Here is a 22,200-nt window from a genome sequence, read left to right on the forward strand (position 1 = left end):
ATCTGTTGAAGACCACGCACCATTTTAATGCCCTCTGTGTTGCTCTTATTCTATGTCCTGGCACAAATGAGGTCTCCAGACAAGTACACAATATTTTAGATGGGGTACTTTAAATTGTGTATGTATAGAGAAAATAACGTCTTATTTTCTTCCAGATGTTTTTTTTTTCCTTGCACATAACAGTACTCCACACTTTGCTGTTATGTTACACTTCTTGCTCAAGTCTAAACCACTTGTGTGTGTATCTATAATGAAATATCACATCTCTTAGTCAAGATGCAAAACATAATAGTTGCAAAATCTGAGGTTCATCACAGTACCAGCCACAAATTTCTAAAGCTACTAAATCACAAAATATTATAAAACAAACATTTTGTGGGAGAATATGCCTCCTGCACCTCAACTCCTGATTTCTGTACATACTATCAAAGAGGTCACATGAAGAAAAAAGAAAACATTGATAACATAAGCAGATGACAGATGATTAATGACAGGTAACCATTTGAAATTCCAAGACTTGTTAAAGTGAGTCCTGGAATAGTGAGACTGGTAGAGTAGGCCAGCTAACTCACTTGGTAGAGCATACAATTCGATCTCAGGTTCATGGATGGGAGCTCCAGGATGGGTGAGTCCCTTTGTCTAGCAGTTGGCTCAAAAGAGTTAAAGCTGTTAGCTGTAGTTACTGTGGTACAAGGTTTGATTCCCTCAGCACCCAAAATGTATCTGCTCTGTGACCTTGTGCAAGTCACTTAATCAGACGGTGCTTAGGGGCAAATGGGAATTTGGGATAGGCTCCTTAATGATCCTCTGGACGACGAGGCTAGTAACTACCTTAGTGCCAAAAATGCAGACTAAGATAAACTAAATCTGATAATGCTGTTCCTTGGAAAATACCTCTATCTCTGAGGTATGGGAAACATGAAGTTGGTATATAACTTTGGAAGGGTGTGTGTGTCTGGGGGGCTTGCCTCCCTGCAAAAAAAAGAAGCTTAAAGGAGACAATAGGTGGTCAGCATTTGCTGGTCTCCTGTTTATTCTTTTTATTTGTCATTTTGGGGCTCTGTATTATGAGTCTTAACTTTTCAATAGGGTGACTTTATGACATGTAAATATAGATTTATACATATTATATATATCAGATTTTTAGTGCGCATGCACAGACATACATGTATGTGTATGTATATGTATGTATGCATATATATACACACATATATATATATATATATATATATATATATATACATACACACACATGAGTCTATATTATATTGTCAAGAACTACTTACAGCGAAAGGCTGTTCATCGAACACAATGCATTGAATACCCGTTCATTGAATGTTCACATCAGCGAACATTTTTCATAGGGAAAGGAGTCAGTTTGCCATCATTAGAAATCTGTCCTTTTCCCCACTGTAGTGCAATCTTAGAGTTGTTATATATAAGTAGGGTGGGTATGGGGGTCATAGCCCCCCCTCCACCTTGGTGGGTTTGAAATAATGCAGTGTGTGTGATGGCTGCTGTGGTGGACAAGTAATTCCCTTCCTTATGAAAAATGTTCACATCAGTGAATGTTCGATAAATGGTTGTTCAATGCATAGTGTTGGATGAACAGCAATTCGTTCTAAGTAGTTTTCAACTATATATTATAGCCCATATATACAGACATATATATCTATATATAGATATTGTGTATATCCGATTACAGTCTGAAACATTGCACGCTCATATGAGTGAAGGGTTTTTCAGGCTCTAAATAACAACAAATACTGTGAAGAGCGAATATTGTTTTCAATGGAGTTTTTGCTACCAGCATTTTGTATGAGATTGTGGTTCAGCAAGGTAAGGGAATTTGCCCTTACCCCACTGTTGTGAGATCTTATATTTGGTTTATATAATTAACAGGGGGTGTTGGGGGTGCAGGAGGGCTTATCTCCCTGCAAAAAAAAAAAAGATTTTTAATTTTTATTTTTGAACATCTTATCATCTTGGATTTGATCTAAAATTATTGCCGTTCTGATGGTTGGCATTTTGAATGTTTATCTGATGATATACTCATGTGTGTTATATGTGTGTGTTTACCTCTTGTTTGTGAGGTACATACCTTACCCATTATGCCAGACCCCCCATACTTGTATGGGTATATTATGTATTGTTCTCAGCTCTCACAGTCCATGGTATATTGTGAAACCCTACATTACTACTACCTATGCAAATTACCAAATCTAGGAAATGGGTTTTCAAGGACTGATCATCTAGTCTTTTGCTCACAATCTCATGCATTTTGTAAAATAAAACTAGTACAAGAAATGTATTAAAGATGTTTTAAACACAGCTGCAGAGTATAGAAACTAAACAAGAGCCTAATGTTGTATTTCACATAAGAAATGTAGACAGACTGTATTATTGAGAGAGACTAAGCATGTTAAAAGGCTCGGTGTAACGAGTGATGACAAACAGAGATCTGTTTGATGTACAGAGAATGTCAGACTAATAATAGTACAACAGAAATGGATTGTTTGTTCTAAAACTGTATATTTCCCGCCTCCCTTGTCACTGTGAATTGGTGTGGTAAACAGATCGTTAATGTTTCAAACACCAGTAAAGCTACTACATCTTACCATTATCATCGCCAGAGTCGGACTGGAAAGAACTAAGAGACTGGACTTCGGAATTGCTACCCTTGTTGCTACCGGCAAAGCAGGTCACATCCTCAGCTGTTTCCACCCCTTTGCCTGAAGCTGAAAAAAAAAATGATTTCATTAATTACCATCTCGTAGCTTAAAAATTGCTTTAGTTCCAAAGCATAATAGGAGCCACTAAAGAAGACAGTGAAGTATGAAAGCGTGCAACTCTCAATAAATTGAGAAGTTACAAATATTCACATGGCCGCTAACTTAATTTTTTTCAGAGACAATGTTTTTGTGAATGTTACTTTTCAAAAAAAATTGCAGAGCAGCTCCACAGGCATTACAGCAACACATGCTTCAACTTGATTTCTCCTTGATGAATTTCATGCCATTTCCTGGATATGCTACCCTTAAACAACACTACAAGTACATAGGAGACATACGATAAACTCAAAGTGTGATGTAGATTGTACGGTGGACATATTTAACCTCTTCTTTTCCTGCAGTTCTATTGGCTGAAATGGGCTTTTAACAGGTATAAGCAGCACCACCATACAAACAGCTGGATTAAGGAATACAAAGAAGTTCTTGGATTCTTGCACATAAATGAATTTGTCACCATTAGATCAAAGGAAACAATTATGCAAATGGATAAGGAGCATAAACTTTTATTATATTACAACATATTCTTCCAACAAAGTATCACCAACAAAACAAACAAGAGACTGGATAACATGCACATGTGCTACAGCACAGACACTCATACACACACCCACACATAAACACACACATATGGGTGCATGTTTATATACATATATATAATAGGCAGGAAAGAGAAATTCCCAATACTGGCAGAGCCTTGATTTCACACAACGTAATGCCAGCATACTGCGATCATTTGACTGTTCAATCACCTGTGCCATCATTAAAAATGCTTGATATTCTGAACATTTGGCAAATGAGATATATATATATATATATATATATATATATATACACATTTTATATATATATATATATATATATATATATATATATATATATATATATATATATATATATATATATATATATATATATATATATATATATATATGGGCCCGTATCAGATAATCGAGTTTTCACAAACTTGAAATTCATTGGTCGAGACCATATGATCAAGTTTTTGAAAACTTGAAGCTTTTGAATGGAGATTGCTGTACAGCGAGGATCAGGAGATTTACCCCTTTCCCCACTGTAGTGAGATCTTGGAGTTAGCATATATAATTTGCAAGGGGTGTGGGGGGTGCCCTCCTGCAAAAACCTACAGACTATATATAGATATATATAGACAGATAGATATCAATCATGTATTTTAACATCTTTAAGAAAAACAGATAGAGAAGTAAAGCACGGTTGTTTTGACCAACCACATATCACTGACTAACCACTGAGACAAAACAGGACCACACAGTTTAGTACAGTGAAGGATATGACATATACTGGGAAAATGCTCTCACATAAAGGAGTACAGTAAGTAAAGGAATTTATTTTGTCGCCAGTTAAAGATACATCTTAGTCAAAAGGTCACAGCCATTTATCCACAAATGACCACAATAATAATTTCGGCAACATGTTGATTTAGGCCCCTTTCACTTCAATGTAGCACATCCCAGCATGGTCCTGATTAAATATTCATAAGTTTGAATACTGTGTTCTGGACCTAAGGCTTTTGAGCAACACAGGTTCCAAAAAAGGAGGATTACATACCTCAAGTCCTATCCAGGAATCAAGACTTGTTTGACATGATCAATATATATTGAATTGCTTAGAAAAATTGGCACATGATTCCAAGAAACAGACACAGATCGTCTATTAAGAACTACTTTTAACTTAATAGTTTTCCTATATTTTAACATCTTAATACTTTCGCACATTTCCAAGTTCAACAATAACCTTAATTCTTTGCTGTTTTTGTGTCAGCAAATTGAATGACTTAGAAATGCTGAACAGCAGTCCTGCACAATATAACTTACAGAGAAAGCCGTGAAAATGCTTCTTCTTTTTAACATGTATAAATCAAACTTTTGTCTGAGGAAGACACCAACGATAGCATGGTAGTGTCTGCTTTAACTGGAAAATTCCACTGAGCAAGGACTCAGAATAAGAACAATGCCTAAAAATATTACATTCACATAATTCACAATTCTCTGTCAAAAATGAATGGAAGGGATTATAATAAAAAGAGAATCTTCCTTACCTTCTGTCTCTGTTTCCCAGCTATTCTTTCTGATGGAATCACACTCAGAGCGACAGGGAGACACAGCTGGAAGATTCGGAGCCACACTGCAAACTACAACTCCTCGCCTAGCGGTCAGTATTCGTGGGGATTCTGGGTGGAATGTGGTCATTTCTTGGTGTTCTACTCCAAGCCCATCAACCATCTTATCCAAGTTGTTTCTGGAGTCACTCTGAAAGCATGGAGTATATGCCATAGGCCTGACAGGGACTTGAGGAGGCCCTCCCGTTTCATGATAAATGTTACGGCTTTCATTGTTCCTCAGATTTTTGAACTGAATTCCATTGGTTTTGTTAAGCAAAGCAGCTGTTGCAGGATCCTGAACTAGAGTAATGTTATTGCGTGAATAATTCTTCCTGAACACCTTTTTGCGGAAGACAATAAAAAGAATGACTAAAGCTATTATGACAAACAAAACTACTGCTATTCCAATAAGCTCCTCCTTCCCAACATAGGAATGTCCAGCCTGCATATTGGGTACAACTACAGGCCTCAGTCCACAATACTGGCCTACATAGCCAGCAGAGCAGTTACACAGGAAGGAGCCAAAGGTGTTGATGCAAGTTCCCCCATTTTCACAGTCCTGCCCTCGTTCACATTCATCGATGTCCTCTTCACATCTGCAAAAAAAAAAAGACCCTCATCAAGGCACAGCAAAGCAGGTACACATTAACAGGAATGCATTGTGATGCTATTAACTTTGTTGTGCATATTGTACATTTATGACTTATTTCCATTTGACACCAGCAGATCCTTATGATGTTATGATACCATTTAGAATTAGTTTCAATATCCAGTTTAATAACAAGAAAAGTGTGACGGGCAAGGTTTGTGAAACAAAACAGGATGCTCACTTGCAACCATATACAGAAAGAAAGTATCGACCCTTATGTCAACTAAGTCTGCATCCAAAAACTGTTGCATTTAGCATGTCTGTACGGGCAAGGTTTGTGAAACAAAACAGGATGCTCACTTGCAACCACATACAGAAAGAAAGTATCGACCCTTATGTCAACTAAGTCTGCATCCAAAAACTGTTGCATTTAGCATGTCTGTGGCAAGGTTTGTGAAACAAAACAGGATGCTCACTTGCAACCACATACAGAAAGAAAGTATCGACCCTTATGTCAACTAAGTCTGCATCACCCAAAAACTGTTGCATTTAGCATGTCTGTGCCTTAAAATGGATAGAATCAAAAAACCTTCTTAACTGACAGAGTATCTTGGTTTAATGTTAATGCCAAGCTGAACTATCACGACTAGATAACAATATAATATGGCAATCTGTTTCTCTCTCTCCAGAGGAATCACAGCGGGTCTATACCTGGGATTTTCACAGCTTAGAACTTAGCGGAATTAACAAATATCGCGGCACCAGAGACATCGTATTTGTGCTCTTGAGATGCAGGAGAAATAGTGAGGAATAGAGATCCAAGTACACTAGTTTCAAGGTCTTGTAACACATTTATTTGTTTTTTTATTACACATTTAACAGGTGGATCCCTAACACTGGAAAATCAGGATAGTGACTCTTTCGTTATTGGTAAAAGTAAAATACATTTGATGGAGAGTACAGACATGCTACCTTGTTAAACAACACTGCTAAAATAAAGGGACACTACATTTTTCATCTCATAGGAGATCTGATTATTTTAGACTGTAATCAACATGAACTTACCAATTACTGATACCCATTTTACAGCTTATCCGTTAAAATACTGTAAGCTATATTAATGTATTTTTTTCTGGATATATCAAAAGCCTTCAGTATATATCCAACTCCAATGGTATAGAGCCTTGAATGAGTGACCCAACTGACCTGTGTTTGATTAATAGCTTGGATGTTTGTAGAAGCTACAAAAGATGGGGCCATGCCAGGTTCCTTTACTGGAACGGACAACCACATCTGTCCTTGGATGGGTAAATCTGCCTTTTGGAGTGTCATAGGCACCTTGCAGGCATTTGCAGAAACTAGAAAACCAAAATGCTGCAAGGAAATAACAAATGAAACCACGATTGTTGAGAAGAACACCTTTATAAACAACAGCAAAGGTTTCGGGTCGATACCCTTCTTCAATACTAATACAAAAATTCAAAAACCAAATAGGTTTAAATAGGAGTCAGGACTAATCACATGACGTGCAGCCCAAAAGTCATGTGACAACATATAAAATATAAAATACAAATAAAATACATAAAAAAAAAAATATATATATATATATATATATATATATATATATATATATATATATATACAAAAACCTAACATTCAGGGCACTAATATATACATATATAACTAAAAAATAAATGAATATATATAAATTTGTCTTATTTAACAGCATAGCTTAGTTCATTGCAATTTAACAAGAACAGGTAATAGCAGAATTTAAACCTGGAGGATGGTCAGCAGCTAACCTAAGTATCCATTCATATTCCTTGATCTCCAATAAATTATTAGTATCCCCACCTCTCAGCGATGTGTACAGAATGTCTATAACTCTGAACTTAAATCTGTGATCAGGGCAATGCATACTTATATGCTTATACAAAGCGTTTCTATCATTTGTTCTCCTAATCTCAGATTTATGTTCAATAATGCATTCCTTTAACTCCCTTGTCATTTTCCCCACATAGAAGGAGGAACATATGAGACAGGTTGCTAAATATATCACATTATTACTAGCACATGTGGCTGACAAATTAATTTATAAATTCTACCAGTCAACGGATGCTTAAATACATTACTATTACTGTTCACAATATCAGTACAACACGTGCAATTCATGCAACAAAAAGTGCCATGCTTAGAGGAAGGATGACTAAGACCCCCATTAAAATCCTTATAACATAACTTACTTTTTAATGTTCTCATATTCCTATATGAAAAATAGGGTCTATCATCCAAAACAGCCCTAACATCTGTAGATGCCATCAGTATAACGCAATTCTTCTCAATGATCTGCTTAACCAAGTGTGTCTTAGTATTATAAGTAGTAACATATCTGATTCTAGAATCCTTTGGTACATTCCTATCCAGAGTAGAAATAGGCTCATCAATTGATAAAAAGATTGGTTTAAGCTTTGTACATCTATCAGCTATGGTATTAACTTTCAGATCTAACAATAACTGAGTCATAACCACTATTCAAAAAATCTTTCATCATTTCATCAAGTTGTGAAATAAAACATGACTCATCAGTATTTAATCTGCTATCCCTGTTAAATTGAGCTGTTACTATGCCCTTAAACACATGGGGGGCATGCATGCTGGTATTATGTATATATCTGCCAGCATATACTTCCTTTTTGTGGACACTAGTATGAAGAGACCCTTCAGATAATTGTACTTTAACGTCCAAAAAAGTCACTATGCTATCTGAGAAATCCATTTTAAATTTCAGAAAGCCTGTAGTAGTATTTAAATATTCTATATACTCAATTAATTGAGAGGAGGATCCTTTCCAAATCAAAAAGCAATCATCTACGAAACGCTGGTAAAAACATACATTATCATTCAGAGAATTAATATTACTACAGATGTATGTCTTCTCCCACTGATGTAAAACCAAATTGGCATAAGTATTAGCTACTGATGTGCCCATGGCTACACCAGTAAGCTGCAAATATAGCTGTTTGTCAAACAAAAAGATGTTATTAGTTAAAACTACATCCAATAGGGAACAAACATTCTCTATATATCTTGCTGTTAGAGAAGCTTGTGAAGTCAGAAATTCTCTGATAGATTCAATGCCATACTCATTTGGTATGACCGTAAACAAAGATGAAATATCCAAGGTTACAAATAAAAAATCACCTTGGTTTAAAAAAGTGGTGTTCAAATCATTATACCAATGTTGTAACTTAACAATGAAATCTGTAGTGTCTTTCAAAACGTTATTGCATTGTAATAACAAAGGTTGTAGCTGTTTCTGTAAGTAAATGGAAATGGGCTCAGTTAACCAGCCACCACCAGACACTATAGGTCTCATAGGTGGCTCACATACTGACATATGTATTTTTGGAAGGCCATAGAGTTGTGGAATTACTGGACAGGGGACAGTAAAAAAATGAAATAAATCCAAACCAATATCACCATTAATCTGTAAATCATAAATTATCATATTCACTGAACTTATACATCTCTTAACATCAGCAGATGTGATACATTTAAATGCATGACCATCCTCAAGGAGGGTAGTCATAGATAACAAATATTTGTCACGATCCATAAGGACCACCACACCCCCTTTATCCGCTTGCTTAATAACTATGCTCTTATCAGCCTGTAGTGCTTTCAATGCTATATGCTCATTATACGTTAAGTTATAACATCTTAAATTCATAGAATCATAATATAAACACCACAATTCCATTTCACATAGATCATGATAAGCAGTTAATACAGGTATACTAACAGGTATAAATGTGCTGCGCCGTTTACAACATGTTTGAATAGGTAAAGAATTATTAAATAAAACTTTTAAATTCACATTCCTGACAAACTGTTTAAGATCAGTCAAGGCAGCAACTAAATCGTCACTGGTCATCGGAATAAAGTTAAGCCCCTTTTGTAATAAGGAATAATGAGAGGCTTCTAAAATAAAGCCTGACAAGTTTAAAGTACCTTTGATTATCTTCGGCTCATTTTGCCTTGCCCTAAAGGGCTGTCGTTCTTACGTTTAATTGGAGCCATGGTTTGCCTTGTCAAAGACCTGCCCCTCGAAGTCGACTGCTCTTGTACTTTCTCAGGTTGGTCTAATTGAAACCGTTTTTGCAAAAGATTTAAAGTCAGTTGGTGAGTTTTCTTGGCACTGTTAGTATGTCCGTTAGTGCCTCCATTTCGTTTTCCTTCTTCGTTGTTGTGCGAATCCAAACTCACATCAGCTGTCCTCAGCGTCACTGAAGTAGGCGTGGTTTCAGCCAAAGGATTCAAAGAGTTAGTAAGTGCTGGTTCCTGAATAGGTAAATTGGCAGATGCAGACTCAGGGAAAACATCCAGTGTGTCTAAGGAAGTTTTCTGAACATGAGACTTATTACTGTTATGAACAGAAAAATCAGTTTTTGGCCAAGAAAATATATGACCTCTTTGAAAATTAATTATGTCACGCATGAGCTTACGCTTCTTGGTAGCTTCCAGCCGATCATCAAGAGCCTGTAGTCTATCAAGCATCTGCTGATAGATATTGAGCATGTTAGTAAAACAGGGCATAGCCATAATATCACTTTCCATAACCACGATTTCATCTTTCAACTCTTTTTCACTAACAGAGAAAAAGTCATTCATAAGAGCCATATAGTCAAGGCTCAATTTAATATTTAATTGCTGCCAACGCTTTAGTAAGTCAGGATAGGCGTTCCCATATGAGGGCATTTTCAAAATTCTTAAGCCTTGTGGGACAATGCCTCTATCCAAATAAGCCAGGAAACTAAAGCGCTGCCATTGTAGGCGCTTAAAGGCACCTACCTTTCTCTCAAGTAATTGTAGTTTCTTATTAAAGTCCACCTTAGTCTCTGTAGTCATTTTGTTTGACAAACAACTATATTTTCAGCTTACTGGTGTAGCCATGGGCACATCAGTAGCTAATACTTATGCCAATTTGGTTTTACATCAGTGGGAGAAGACATACATCTGTAGTAATATTAATTCTCTGAATGATAATGTATGTTTTTACCAGTGTTTCGTAGATGATTGCTTTTTGATTTGGAAAGGATCCTCCCCTCAATTAATTGAGTATATAGAATATTTAAATACTACTACAGGCTTTCTGAAATTTAAAATGGATTTCTCAGATAGCATAGTGACTTTTTTGGTCGTTAAAGTACAATTATCTGAAGGGTCTCTTCATACTAGTGTCCACAAAAAGGAAGTATATGCTGGCAGATATATACATAATACCAGCATGCACGCCCCCCATGTGTTTAAGGGCATAGTAACAGCTCAATTTGACAGGGTTAGCAGCTTAAATACTGATGAGTCATGTTTTATTTCACAACTTGATGAAATGATGAAATATTTTTTGAATAGTGGTTATGACTCAAAGTTATTGTTAGATCTGAAAGTTAATACCATAGCTGATAGATGGACAAAGCTTAAACCAATCTTTTTATCAATTGATGAGCCTATTTCTACTCTGGATAGGAATGTACCAAAGGATTCTAGAATCAGATATGTTACTACTTATAATACTACGACACACTTGGTTAAGCAGATCATTGAGAAGAATTGCGTTATACTGATGGCATCTACAGATGTTAGGGCTGTTTTGGATGATAGACCCTATTTTTCATATAGGAATATGAGAACATTAAAAAGTAAGTTATGTTATAAGGATTTTAATGGGGGTCTTAGTCATCCTTCCTCTAAGCATGGCACTTTTCGTTGCACGAATTGCACATGTTGTACTGATATTGTGAACAGCAATAGTAATGTATTTAAGCATCCGTTGACTGGTAGAATTTATAAATTTAATTTGTCAGCCACATGTGCTAGTAATAATGTGATATATTTAGCAACCTGTCTCATATGTTCCTCCTTCTATGTGGGGAAAATGACAAGGGAGTTAAAGGAATGCATTATTGAACATAAATCTGAGATTAGGAGAACAAATGATAGAAACGCTTTGTATAAGCATATAAGTATGTGTGGCCCTGATCATAGATTTAAGTTCAGAGTTATAGACATTCTGTACACATCGCTGAGAGGTGGGGATACTAATAATTTATTGGAGATCAAGGAATATGAATGGATATTTAGGTTAGCTGCTGACCATCCTCCAGGTTTAAATTCTGCTATTACACTGAAACCTGTTCTTGTTAAATTGCAACGAACTAAGCTATGCTGTTAAATAAGACAAATTTATGTATATTCATTTATTTTTTAGTTATATATGTATATATTAGTGCCCTGAATGTTAGGTTTTTGTGTATATGTATATACATATATTTTTTTATGTATTTTATTTGTATTTTATATTTTATATGTTGTCACATGACTTTTGGGCTGCACGTCATGTGATTATTCCTGACTCCTATTTAAACCTATTTGGTTTTTGAATTTTTGTATTAGTATTGAAGAAGGGTATCGACCCAAATGCTTTGCTGTTGTTTATAAAGGTGTTCTTCTCAACAATCGTGGTTTCATTTGTAGAAACTACCCACACAGTTGCATTGAACTACTGGACAAGGTGTGTGGGCAACAGGCATGGAAGAAACAAGGGTTAAAGGTAAAAAAAAATGTCTCCTCATGGCTGCCTGTATGATGACAACCACTACTGAGTAGTGGTTGCTGCTTGATGACCAGCAGCAGTTGCAAGGACTGCAGAAAAACCTTTAACCTTTTGAATCTGATCATTACTTTTAAACTTTAAAAACTTGGTGTCAATAGATATGTCAAAGGGTGGATTCAAAACTGGCTATCTGGCAGATCATATAGAGTAGGAACAACCATGTCACTGGTTAGTACTTCATCTCATTTGGGTCATTTAAAACTTTGGTCCATTGTTGTTGCTGATACTGGACTTTCCTGTATGGTTTTCTTTATGCTGTTCCAGCTTTCTCTAGTTCCTTTGGAAAAGACAGGATTTTGACAGGTAGACCCTACAATACCATGTAATGGAGAATAGAAGGGTGAAATAATTGCTTAACTGTTTGCATGTGGTGCCTCCTTTTCTCCAGTTTCCTAAGGCTATCTTGAAAGGAAGCACCAAATAGTTTGCCATTGCCTGAAGAGGCATTTAGAACATCTCACAACTTCTAAAAAGGGTTGTTGCTAAATGAAACATATTAAACCTTGATGGATCAGCCCTAGCACAAGTCATCTGTTAAGTGACAACCACACTTAACAATATGCTTGGTAACTTTTCCGACATTTCTAACAATGTCCTCATCTTTTCCTTTGGAAGATCTGAAATCCTCATGCTCTCTTTACATACCAGGTTTTGGGTTTTGTGGAAGGACAGACCTTTAATGTCCAGTTTAAAGTTACCCTACATTAAATCAGTATATCTCCAAAATTCACATCCTGGGGGGGGCAGCCAACTATTCATTCCTCCTCCTCAGAATCAATCCACACTGGGGACTGACCCTGGGCTGGATATAAGAGATCCTTCAACAATTCAGAAGACTCTGATGAAGTGGGATACTATCTTTGTCACCTTTGTCACTTTATTCTCAGAACATTTTGATGTACTGTGTTTTTGTCTGGAGGAAAAGGCGTAAGTGGATTTTTTTTTTTTTTGCAAAACAGCAAAATATTCTTTGAAAAGCCTTAAAATCTAAACATGTAAATTACAAGACAGCTAGCAATACTATCATCAAAACCACTGAAATGAAAACCTCAGATGTTAGCAAGTCAGGGGGGCCTTCTCTATGAAATCTATAGTAAACCTTTCAGCAGACATGCATGGATTTTTGATCTTCACTACTCCTAACACTGTTGTTAGGAAATCATTCTCTGTGACAGCTGCATGCACTACAGGTTTATCTTTAACCCCTATCATGGATAACTGGGAACCCAAGTCTGACGGAACCACTTCTCTGACACCCATAAACCTTCAGATGAGTACTGCATTTCATCTTAACTACTATTCAATCAGCAAACCAGTCTTTTGGCTTGGTACATCTCCTTCTGGAGATTCATTTAAAACAACTGACATCACAGGAAGGACACAAAAGAAAACAGAAGTTGTTTTTGCATTGGTGGTTCATAGGTGAAACTCACTTTCACCAGTCAAACAGGATAATGTGCACATTGGCTAAATAGGGTGTGAAATGTTGGCCTTTAATGTTTATGACTCCAAAGAAAAGCTATCAGTTTCCTACGTTCTGCAAAAGCTTTCAGGTTTCTAACTCCTGTTAATAAAGTATTTTAATTAAACACTGCAAAGTGATCAACACTTTCTACTTTACGTTCCTTCCTAATTAAATAAGAATTTAAGGTACTTGTTGGTTACCTTTTCTGGAGATTCACTTAGGTTTAAAAGTACTCCATGCTTGATATAAAAACAATCACAAGGTACATAATGACAAAAGAAACAAAAATAGTAAAGTGTTTACTATCACTGGCAATATCTGAAGCCTGTAAGATACCTACAGACAAACAAAGCTGTTAGAATGACCTTTTACCTTAAGCAACACAATAACACCTTGGGATATTGTGCCTAATGATGTCTTTACAAGTGTACTCCCACATCTCCGGGAGATATCTAACTGCTAAAAGGTCTAGGAAGAAGACTAACGTCTGTCTCAGGCTGAATTCCTGTTTATTTTGGGTCTATATTACCATATCGAATGGTAAGAGTGTTGAATGCTCATATGAGCGAAAATGCATGAGAACGAACTTGTTTTTATGGGGTCGTGGTACAGTGAGGATTGAAATATTTGCCCTTTCCTCACTGTAGTGTGACCTTGGAGTTGGAATATATATTTAGCAGTGGGTTGCAGCCCCTCACAATAACAAGTTCGTTCTCGTGCGTTTTCCCTCATATGAGTGTTCGACATTCTTACCATTCTATATGGTAATATAGACCCTTTATTTTATGACTGTTCTATGGCAGTAATTTTTAAAATCAGCATCTAGTAATATTCATGGTAACCAGAAACAGTCTGCAAACAGTTGCATATCATCAGTTTTGAACTGATATGATGGCTTTGGAAAAGCTAAGCCTGCACCAAAAACTCTAGGAAGACCATGTGAAGTGTTGAAGGGGATACCTAGAAGTTTCAGAGAGTCCCACCCAAATCGAATGCTGTTTTGAACACCCACTGCCATTAATGATGGGTTCCTATGCTGCATGCTGTATAGAGAACTTTCCACAATTATGGTCATGCAAGACTGCAAAGAGCATAGCCAGGGACTGCAGAATGGGGTGGCCAAAATTCTGAGGTCATTCTATATGGAAACAACGCAGTTTTCCCTGGACTTTGGAATGACTCTTTTATTCCCATATTACTGGAAGAGCTTTGAAATGCTGCCACATGGTCCTCAATAATACCTTGAAGAACTTTACTTCTGAAAGGGGCATCAGCATTCGTCAAGCACAGTTTTAATGGTCACAGGATAAGCAATGCCTGTAGCTTGTGCATGTAGATCCTTCCAGGGGCACCACAACTGCAAAATTGTGGGCATCAGCATTGCATCTTCTTACAGGGAGGGTCCACCAGGTCAATAACATGTCAAAAATAATCAATAAATTTAAGATGAAAATCACCTTAGAGGCAATAAGGAAAAGCGATTTGGTTTTATGAGCCGGAGAATCTTGTCGGAAAGGAAATCTTGTTAAGTGTCTGAAAAACTAGGAAATCCAGGAACTGTACCATGTATGACAGATCATTAAGTGACCACAACACAAGCATAAATGCTCTGTAATTTATTTTTTTCCAAATCTGTATGAGGAGGAAGAGATGCTAGATACTGGTGCTATTTGACTTATATACAACAGCAGAACTGTTAAAAGTATCCACTGTTACATTTGTCTTCTAAATGAGGCAAAAACAAATCTGATTTATTAAGGTGGTCATCCTTTCAGGAGTAAGTGAATTATAGTCAGGTTGTTTTCATACTTAGAATGTGTACCTCAAAACAGGTTCTAAGAGGGAAACATGGCCCAGGCTTCTACATTTTCTTTTACTGGATATACATTATTATTATTTTTTTTTATATAATGACATGGATGTTTACACTTTCAGCAATCATGCCAAAACTGCATTGAAAACAAAGCAATGCGTAAGCCAAAGTGTGCCATACTAAACAAGTAAAACAGTTCAAGATTTGTGTTCAGCTGCAACATTTCTTCACAAAGTTTGATTTGTTTTATGCCTGACTTTAATGAAGCATCCTTTGGGATACAAGTCACTAATTGTTTTATTTTATATGCTTAGGTAACTCCAACTTATTCTTTATTATACCAGGATTATCACCAAAGGTGGGTACCCTGGAAAAAGAATTAACAGAACAAGAGGAGTCGTCAACGCCATTTTAGTATTGGAATGTCTCACTCCGCAGTGTCACTGTGGATGATGGATTCAGAAAAATAAGGGCAGAAACTCCTCCTTCTGAAATGACAAACATGACTCCTCCTTCTGGAGTGACACACATGAGAGCTATGATCCCTTGCCCTCCTATCAAAAAGCCTAGATAGGTGAGGAACAGAGAATAAAGGTACAGAGACTGTAGAAGGGGTCTGCTAGCATAAAAATAAGGGTCAGCATAGAGGAAGTCCTTGTCATTGGGTGACTGATGTGGGGAGGCCTGCACAGGAAAGGAGGGCTATGCCTATTTGAATGACATTGAGCTTAAGCAGTTAGAGTAGAATATTAAGGCCACGAGTTAGAGCAGAATATTAAGGCCACGAGTTGTTAATGAGCTACTTCCTGTAGTCCACAGTTGACATATTCAGTCTCCATTTGCTTACTGTTTAATCCTTTGGAACTCACTTACCCAGGCCAGTGGGCTGACTTGGTTAACAAATAAATAAAATAAAACAACATAAAATAAAATACACAACTAAATAAATAAATTGTACATCTCTGTTTATCATTTTCCCTAATAACTTGTTACAAGGTACTTTTTCACACTTTGTATGCCAGCCATGAACTGGAGCTAAGCTTCCCAAAGCATATAATTGATGGTCATTAAACCAGAGGATTAGAGGCAGGTCATTAGCCCTCCCAGCAGCAGGAGAAATTTGTGGCTCTGATCAGTGAATTTTAAATAAATTTCACTGACAGATTTGCAGCAAGATGAGGAGAAATAACTTGAGGAAAACACCCTTGGCAACTGAAATCAGATCTTTGACCTGATGTGGGAGTGCACAGCCTTTATCCAAGCACTAGTGGCATTCTCTTGGGAAATACTTGTGGCTACCACTTTAATGGGGGTTTGCTTCCAACAGCAGTGCCCAGCTGAGGCGTCTCCCCAAAGCATCTCTCATGTGTCACAGAAGTGGGTAGACTCACACCTTGAGATCTACCTCATTTAAGAATAAGCAACTGCAACAGTCTGGTCCCTCTGAAGAAATTGCAAAATCAGCTGGGTACCCAAAATTTATGACTGCCTACTCCTCATCAGAAATAATGTATGTTTCACAACTTCATATGTGTTATTTTGTCAAGCTGTACTTGCAAAATGTATGTTGATGTTAAACATTTGACTGGATTATGCATGTTTTAAACTATTGTTTGCTTGAATTAGATTTTTTTAGTTCAGAGGCCAGTTGTTTCATTCTGCCTTTTATTTTTTTTAAGAAAAGATAAATATGTAGGCCTGCTGGATCTTTGCATCTTTAGAATTATGACGCTCTGAACATTTATTTAAGCAACGCTCTTTCTTTTGCTTATCTCTTGATCTTGTATCTACAAGATGGCATGGCAGAGAAGGTCTTCAGCTTTTACTAGTAAAGGCAGTACTGGGTATAATCTTAGGATGTGACTGCAGATACCATTTAAAAAAAAAGTGAAATGGTATTTATACAACTTCATTCAACAATTGCTTTCTGTGGGGGAGCAAAGCCTATGACAGCCCCCACTTCCAACAATATAGGACTTCATTCCTGCACCTGGCCAAGGTTATGGCACTAGGGGGAAAAGAGAATTTCCTCCTTGAAGTGCAACTTTGTTTCATGCACAAGTATGCTTTTTGCACTGGGGTTTGTTGGACAGCTGTCCATCAAGCTAGCAACTTATTTCCAGGAGCAAGTAACTTTTAATTCACCAACTTTGATAGCAGCTAGAAACATTATCTTATAATCCACGGCGAAAGAGGCAAAACTGGTGAAGGCCCTGCTGTGGTAGTTAACTACTTCTTTCTCAGTTCATAGGCTCAGACAGGTTTAACCCTAGAGTTTTCTTCTGACATTAGAAAAAAAACATCACTTTTCTGTGACGACTGCTAGGAAGAGATCTGGGGCATGTCAGCAATGAGGAAGAACTAGTAAGTGTGACAGTGACCCTGTCCCTTATGTGGTCATGTTCCATTTAGTCCTACATCCCCTAGGAACATCCAACTGCTAAAAGGTCTAGCAGAATACTGACTGCTGTCTCAGGCTGAATTCCTTTTTATTTTAACAAGTATAAAGGGGATGCTGGCATTGGTTACAGTGAGCCTGTTTCCCAAGAAAATTAGTGCTGAGATTTTTTTTTTTTTTTTTTACTTTAAAGCTTAAACAGCCATAATTCCAATGGATAAACATACTTTAGAAATCCTTTCAAAATAAGGGCATCCGGTGTGATTAGGAATCTGAACAGTAATTGTCTGCAGAGGATCAACTGACATGACAGTGTCACTTTCTTACTCAGTTTTGAATTCAGAACTTTAAGGGGGTTGGCATAATGGTTATGGTCTTTCAGCGTTTGATTCTGATCTCAGGTTTCTAGCTTAGCCTACAATGGCTCTTCAGAGCAGATATCCCAGCATTCACGTATGAACCTATGAATCTATGAATATTCAGCTGGCACATGGGTGGAATAGCAAGTAATATCTGAGCAAAGGTTTTCCTCTTCTGGGATTGGGACAGAAACTAGTTGGTACTCCAATTCAGGACTGACATCTGCTGAAGACCTAGGAAGACAGTGACTGATGTGTACACTTGCAAGAACATGTACGAGATGCTAGTCTACATGTCCTTGATATACTAGTCCACTCTAGCCTCCCAACAATATAGGTAAAAAGTGATATTAGGGAGGTACTGGTACCTACACTGTACATTCATGTGATGACATGCTCCAAGAGTCCAACAATATGTGTAGAAAGTCTGATGACTGAAAGATCATGTGCAACCAACAAGAAGGTGTAAGCATTGTTGCCTCATAAGACCTGATTCGCCAGTTCAGTTCGTAGCTTGGGTATCTTCTCTATGGAAACTGCATCTCCTGCCTGTATTCACATAGAAAATTACTGGGTGGTCTAGTTTCCTCCCACATTCCAAAGACATGCTGTAACTAAACTGTCAATCCTCCAAACTGCCTGTAGGTGTGTGCAGCATGTGTCAGTGCATGTGTCTATACATCCTATAAGAGACTGGTTTCCTGTCCAGGATTGTTTTTTTCTGTTAGGCATTCACAGAGTACAGGGTTAGTCTCTCCCTCCCTGTGATCCTAAACTGGATAAAGCAGGTGTTGGAGAATGAATGACTGAATGAATTCATGCAAGCATGGCGGTGTATGTATATACTGGCTGGGTCTGCCATTCAAGGAGCAGATGCCAGTGAGGAAAGTACACTGAACAGCAGATCTGATGCCTGTGTTTTAAGTTTTACTGTGTATATACACCTAGGGCCAGTGTAAAGCAAGTTGCAATGAAGTTGTCTCATATGCATATTAGACAGCTATGTCTAAAATGAAGCAGAAATTAGCAAAAAAAAAAAAAAACTGAAAAGGATGTGGTAATCCAGCAGGCAAGAAGCAATTGTGTGCGGATAAACATGGTAGGCTAAATGGTTGGATGAATAAGCTCTTGGTAAAACAGGCTCAAAGTGATTGAGCATAATAAAAAAAGGACTTGCTGGGGACAGAGAAAGAGAGAGAGGGAGAGAAATGATAAAATGCCTGCTCACCACTATCTGGGGCAAGAGTTGGACAGTATATGTCCAGAGTCTGATCTCTGGGCAGAATCCCCAATGGAGACCAGAAATTACTAGAAGTGCTTGCCTCTTAAGAGATGCCTCTCACAGAAGAGACATGCCCACAGCAGATGTTAATTGCACATTCACCTGTGGGGTCTTTGCAAGCATATGCAGCAAGAACACTTACAATCTCACATGTGGATAAAAGCCTCACTCCCAGCATGTTTGTCCATCACCCCTAGTGGAATCAATGGATTTTAGGTTCTCACCACAGAATGACAGATAGGTAAATATGGAGATCAATTGTTAAAGGTGAACCAGAGTAAAAAAAAAAAAAAAAAAAAAGGTAGCAACAGTAGATGCCAAATGGTTCAACATCCACAAAAAGGTAGCAACAGTAGATGCCAAATGGTTCTACATCCACAAAAAGGTAGCAACAGTAGATGCCAAATGGTTCGACATCCACTACTAAGAAAAGTCTTGCATCTTTGGGAATGGTTATTTGGTCTGGGTATTACAAGGGCTTTCAAACACACAGTGTTGCTAATTACAGTATCCATACAATGAATGGTAAAAAGTACTTATGAAAAAGTTTATATAAATGCCAAGAACAGTCTCCAATAAATTACTTCCCTGAACAAAACATCAGTGTTAATTGTTTACAGGTTAGATTAGAAGATTTCAAGATATATGTGGAAAACATAATACTACTACTTACTTCATGTCTTCAGCTAAACATTTAGGGAATTAGGAAAGTAATATAAACTTTATAGAAAGAATTGAGTCAGACTGGGTACATTTAACTGATAAATCCTTATGCATCTCATAAAAACTTTAACAGAAAATCAGAAATGAATATAAATAATATATATCTAAAACAAATAGAAAAAAATGATACATTATTAGTATGAACTGCATACTGAAATAAATCTACAGACTTCTTAAATACTCCATGAGATTAACTGATCAATTCAGGAAGTCAGAAATATATCTTAATGCCACAAATTTTCATTTGACAGTCTTTAATGATAATCCAGTTGAAAATGGAAGGCTAGCTATGACCAAATGAAACAAAATGTAAATATCTTCTCGTACTAAAAAGATGGCATAAACAGACAAAAATCATCTGGTCACTCCAAAAGTCATTGAAAATTATAAACCAAAGAACTCAGAGTTCAAATGCTAATCCAGAATATCTGTCCAAATGACTGCCATGTTAAAACGAGTCATAACAATACCCATGCATCAATGCCCTTACAGCTGGAATGTAAACACAGAACTCCCAACAATAACACAGAGAATTATGATTACCCCTGCACCAATGTCCTTACAGCTGGAATACAATCAAATAACTCCCAAAACAACATGGAGTACTATGATTTCTCCTGTACCAATGCTCTTACAGTGGGAATGCAAACAAAGAATTCCCAACAATAACATGGATGATCCCACCTTGGATGATTATAATTACCCCTGCCCAATGCCACCCCTCGGTGAAGTAAAAAAAGCTCCCCCTCCTTAAAAAAAACACAGATGATTATGATTACTCCTGTACCAATGCCCTTACAGTGGGAATGCAAACAAAGAATTCCCAACAATAACATGGATGATTATAATTGCCCCTGCACCAATGCCCTTACAGTGGGAATGCAAACAAAGAGCTCCCCTCCCCTTAAAAAAACACAGATGATTATGATTACTCCTGTACCAATGCCCTTACAGTGGGAATGCAAACAAAGAATTCCCAACAATAACATGGATGATGATTATAATTTCCCCTGCACCAATACCCTTACAGTGGGAATGCAAACAAAGAACTCCCCTCCCCCTAAAAAAACACAAACAATTATGATTACTCCTGTATCAATGCCCTTAAAGTGGGAATGCAAACAAAGAACTCCAAACAATAACTCAGAGGATTATGATCAGGTCTCCAATTTTTATCCAAATTATTATTTGTTAAGACATTGATGCCAACAAATTCAGCTCAACAGCAAAGCCCGAAAGGTGAATCTTGGCACCTATGTCAAAGACTTCTAATAAATGGTTAGAATCAGTGAGACTCGATCATAGTTCTTTGTGATGCATGAACTTTTATCTATTTCTGGTACTAACCGTTAGAGGAAAAAAAAGCTTCAAGTGTTTTACTGGCTTTGAAACCCAGTAAAGTATTTAATAAGTGCTGTTGCACAGACAGCATGTACATATTTAATTTGCTTAACAATTTGGGGGACAGGGGTTGACAAAGGAGGAAAAGTCAGGGGCAGTTTTTAAATATTGCTACAATTTACTCAAGTTTGAGAATGACTAATGTTCTGAGGACAGAATGGAAATATGAGGCAAGATATTCAGGGACAGTAGCACTTTACAGGTTTATCTTTTTGACGATTTTGGAGTGTAATCACTGTACTCCATGCACTACAAGTAAATTACACTAAACTTGGGCAGATAGGAAGACAAATAAAAGTACTGAAACTGTAACATAAAACAAAAGGTCCTTTAGTTAAACTTTTGCATGAAACCACATTGGAAAGTGCAGTTAAATTCAAATGCCTCAGAATGATGGAATGCAATTCACTGAAGACTTTATTATAAATAAAAATGCTTTTTTGGGAATCAGGGTGGAAATAGCAAAACACTGAAACAGTGTAACACTGAGACACTTTAACACAAGCAACACAATCCCTCATTTATTCATCCATGTAGAACCAAACCAAAGACTCACATTCATAGAAAA

The 22,200-nt window shown here is 37.0% G+C and overlaps 1 protein-coding gene across 3 annotated transcripts in view; it reads right to left on the bottom strand.

Moving 5' to 3' along the window:
* Positions 1-22,200, bottom strand: part of FAT3 (FAT atypical cadherin 3) — a 2,670,157-nt gene that overhangs the window by 76,743 nt on the left and 2,571,214 nt on the right. For all 3 annotated transcript variants that reach the window (XM_044072199.1, XM_044072198.1, XM_044072200.1), the window contains exons 24-25: positions 4,867-5,525; positions 2,619-2,738 (exon numbers count right to left, since the gene is read on the bottom strand). In XM_044072199.1, the coding sequence (XP_043928134.1) occupies positions 2,619-2,738; positions 4,867-5,525 (779 nt within the window). The remainder of the gene's footprint in view (positions 1-2,618; positions 2,739-4,866; positions 5,526-22,200) is intronic.

The sequence above is a fragment of the Protopterus annectens genome, chromosome 5.part0 (assembly GCF_019279795.1).
Source record: "Protopterus annectens isolate FY-2018-M chromosome 5.part0, PAN1.0, whole genome shotgun sequence".
Lineage (NCBI taxonomy): Eukaryota > Metazoa > Chordata > Ceratodontiformes > Protopteridae > Protopterus > Protopterus annectens.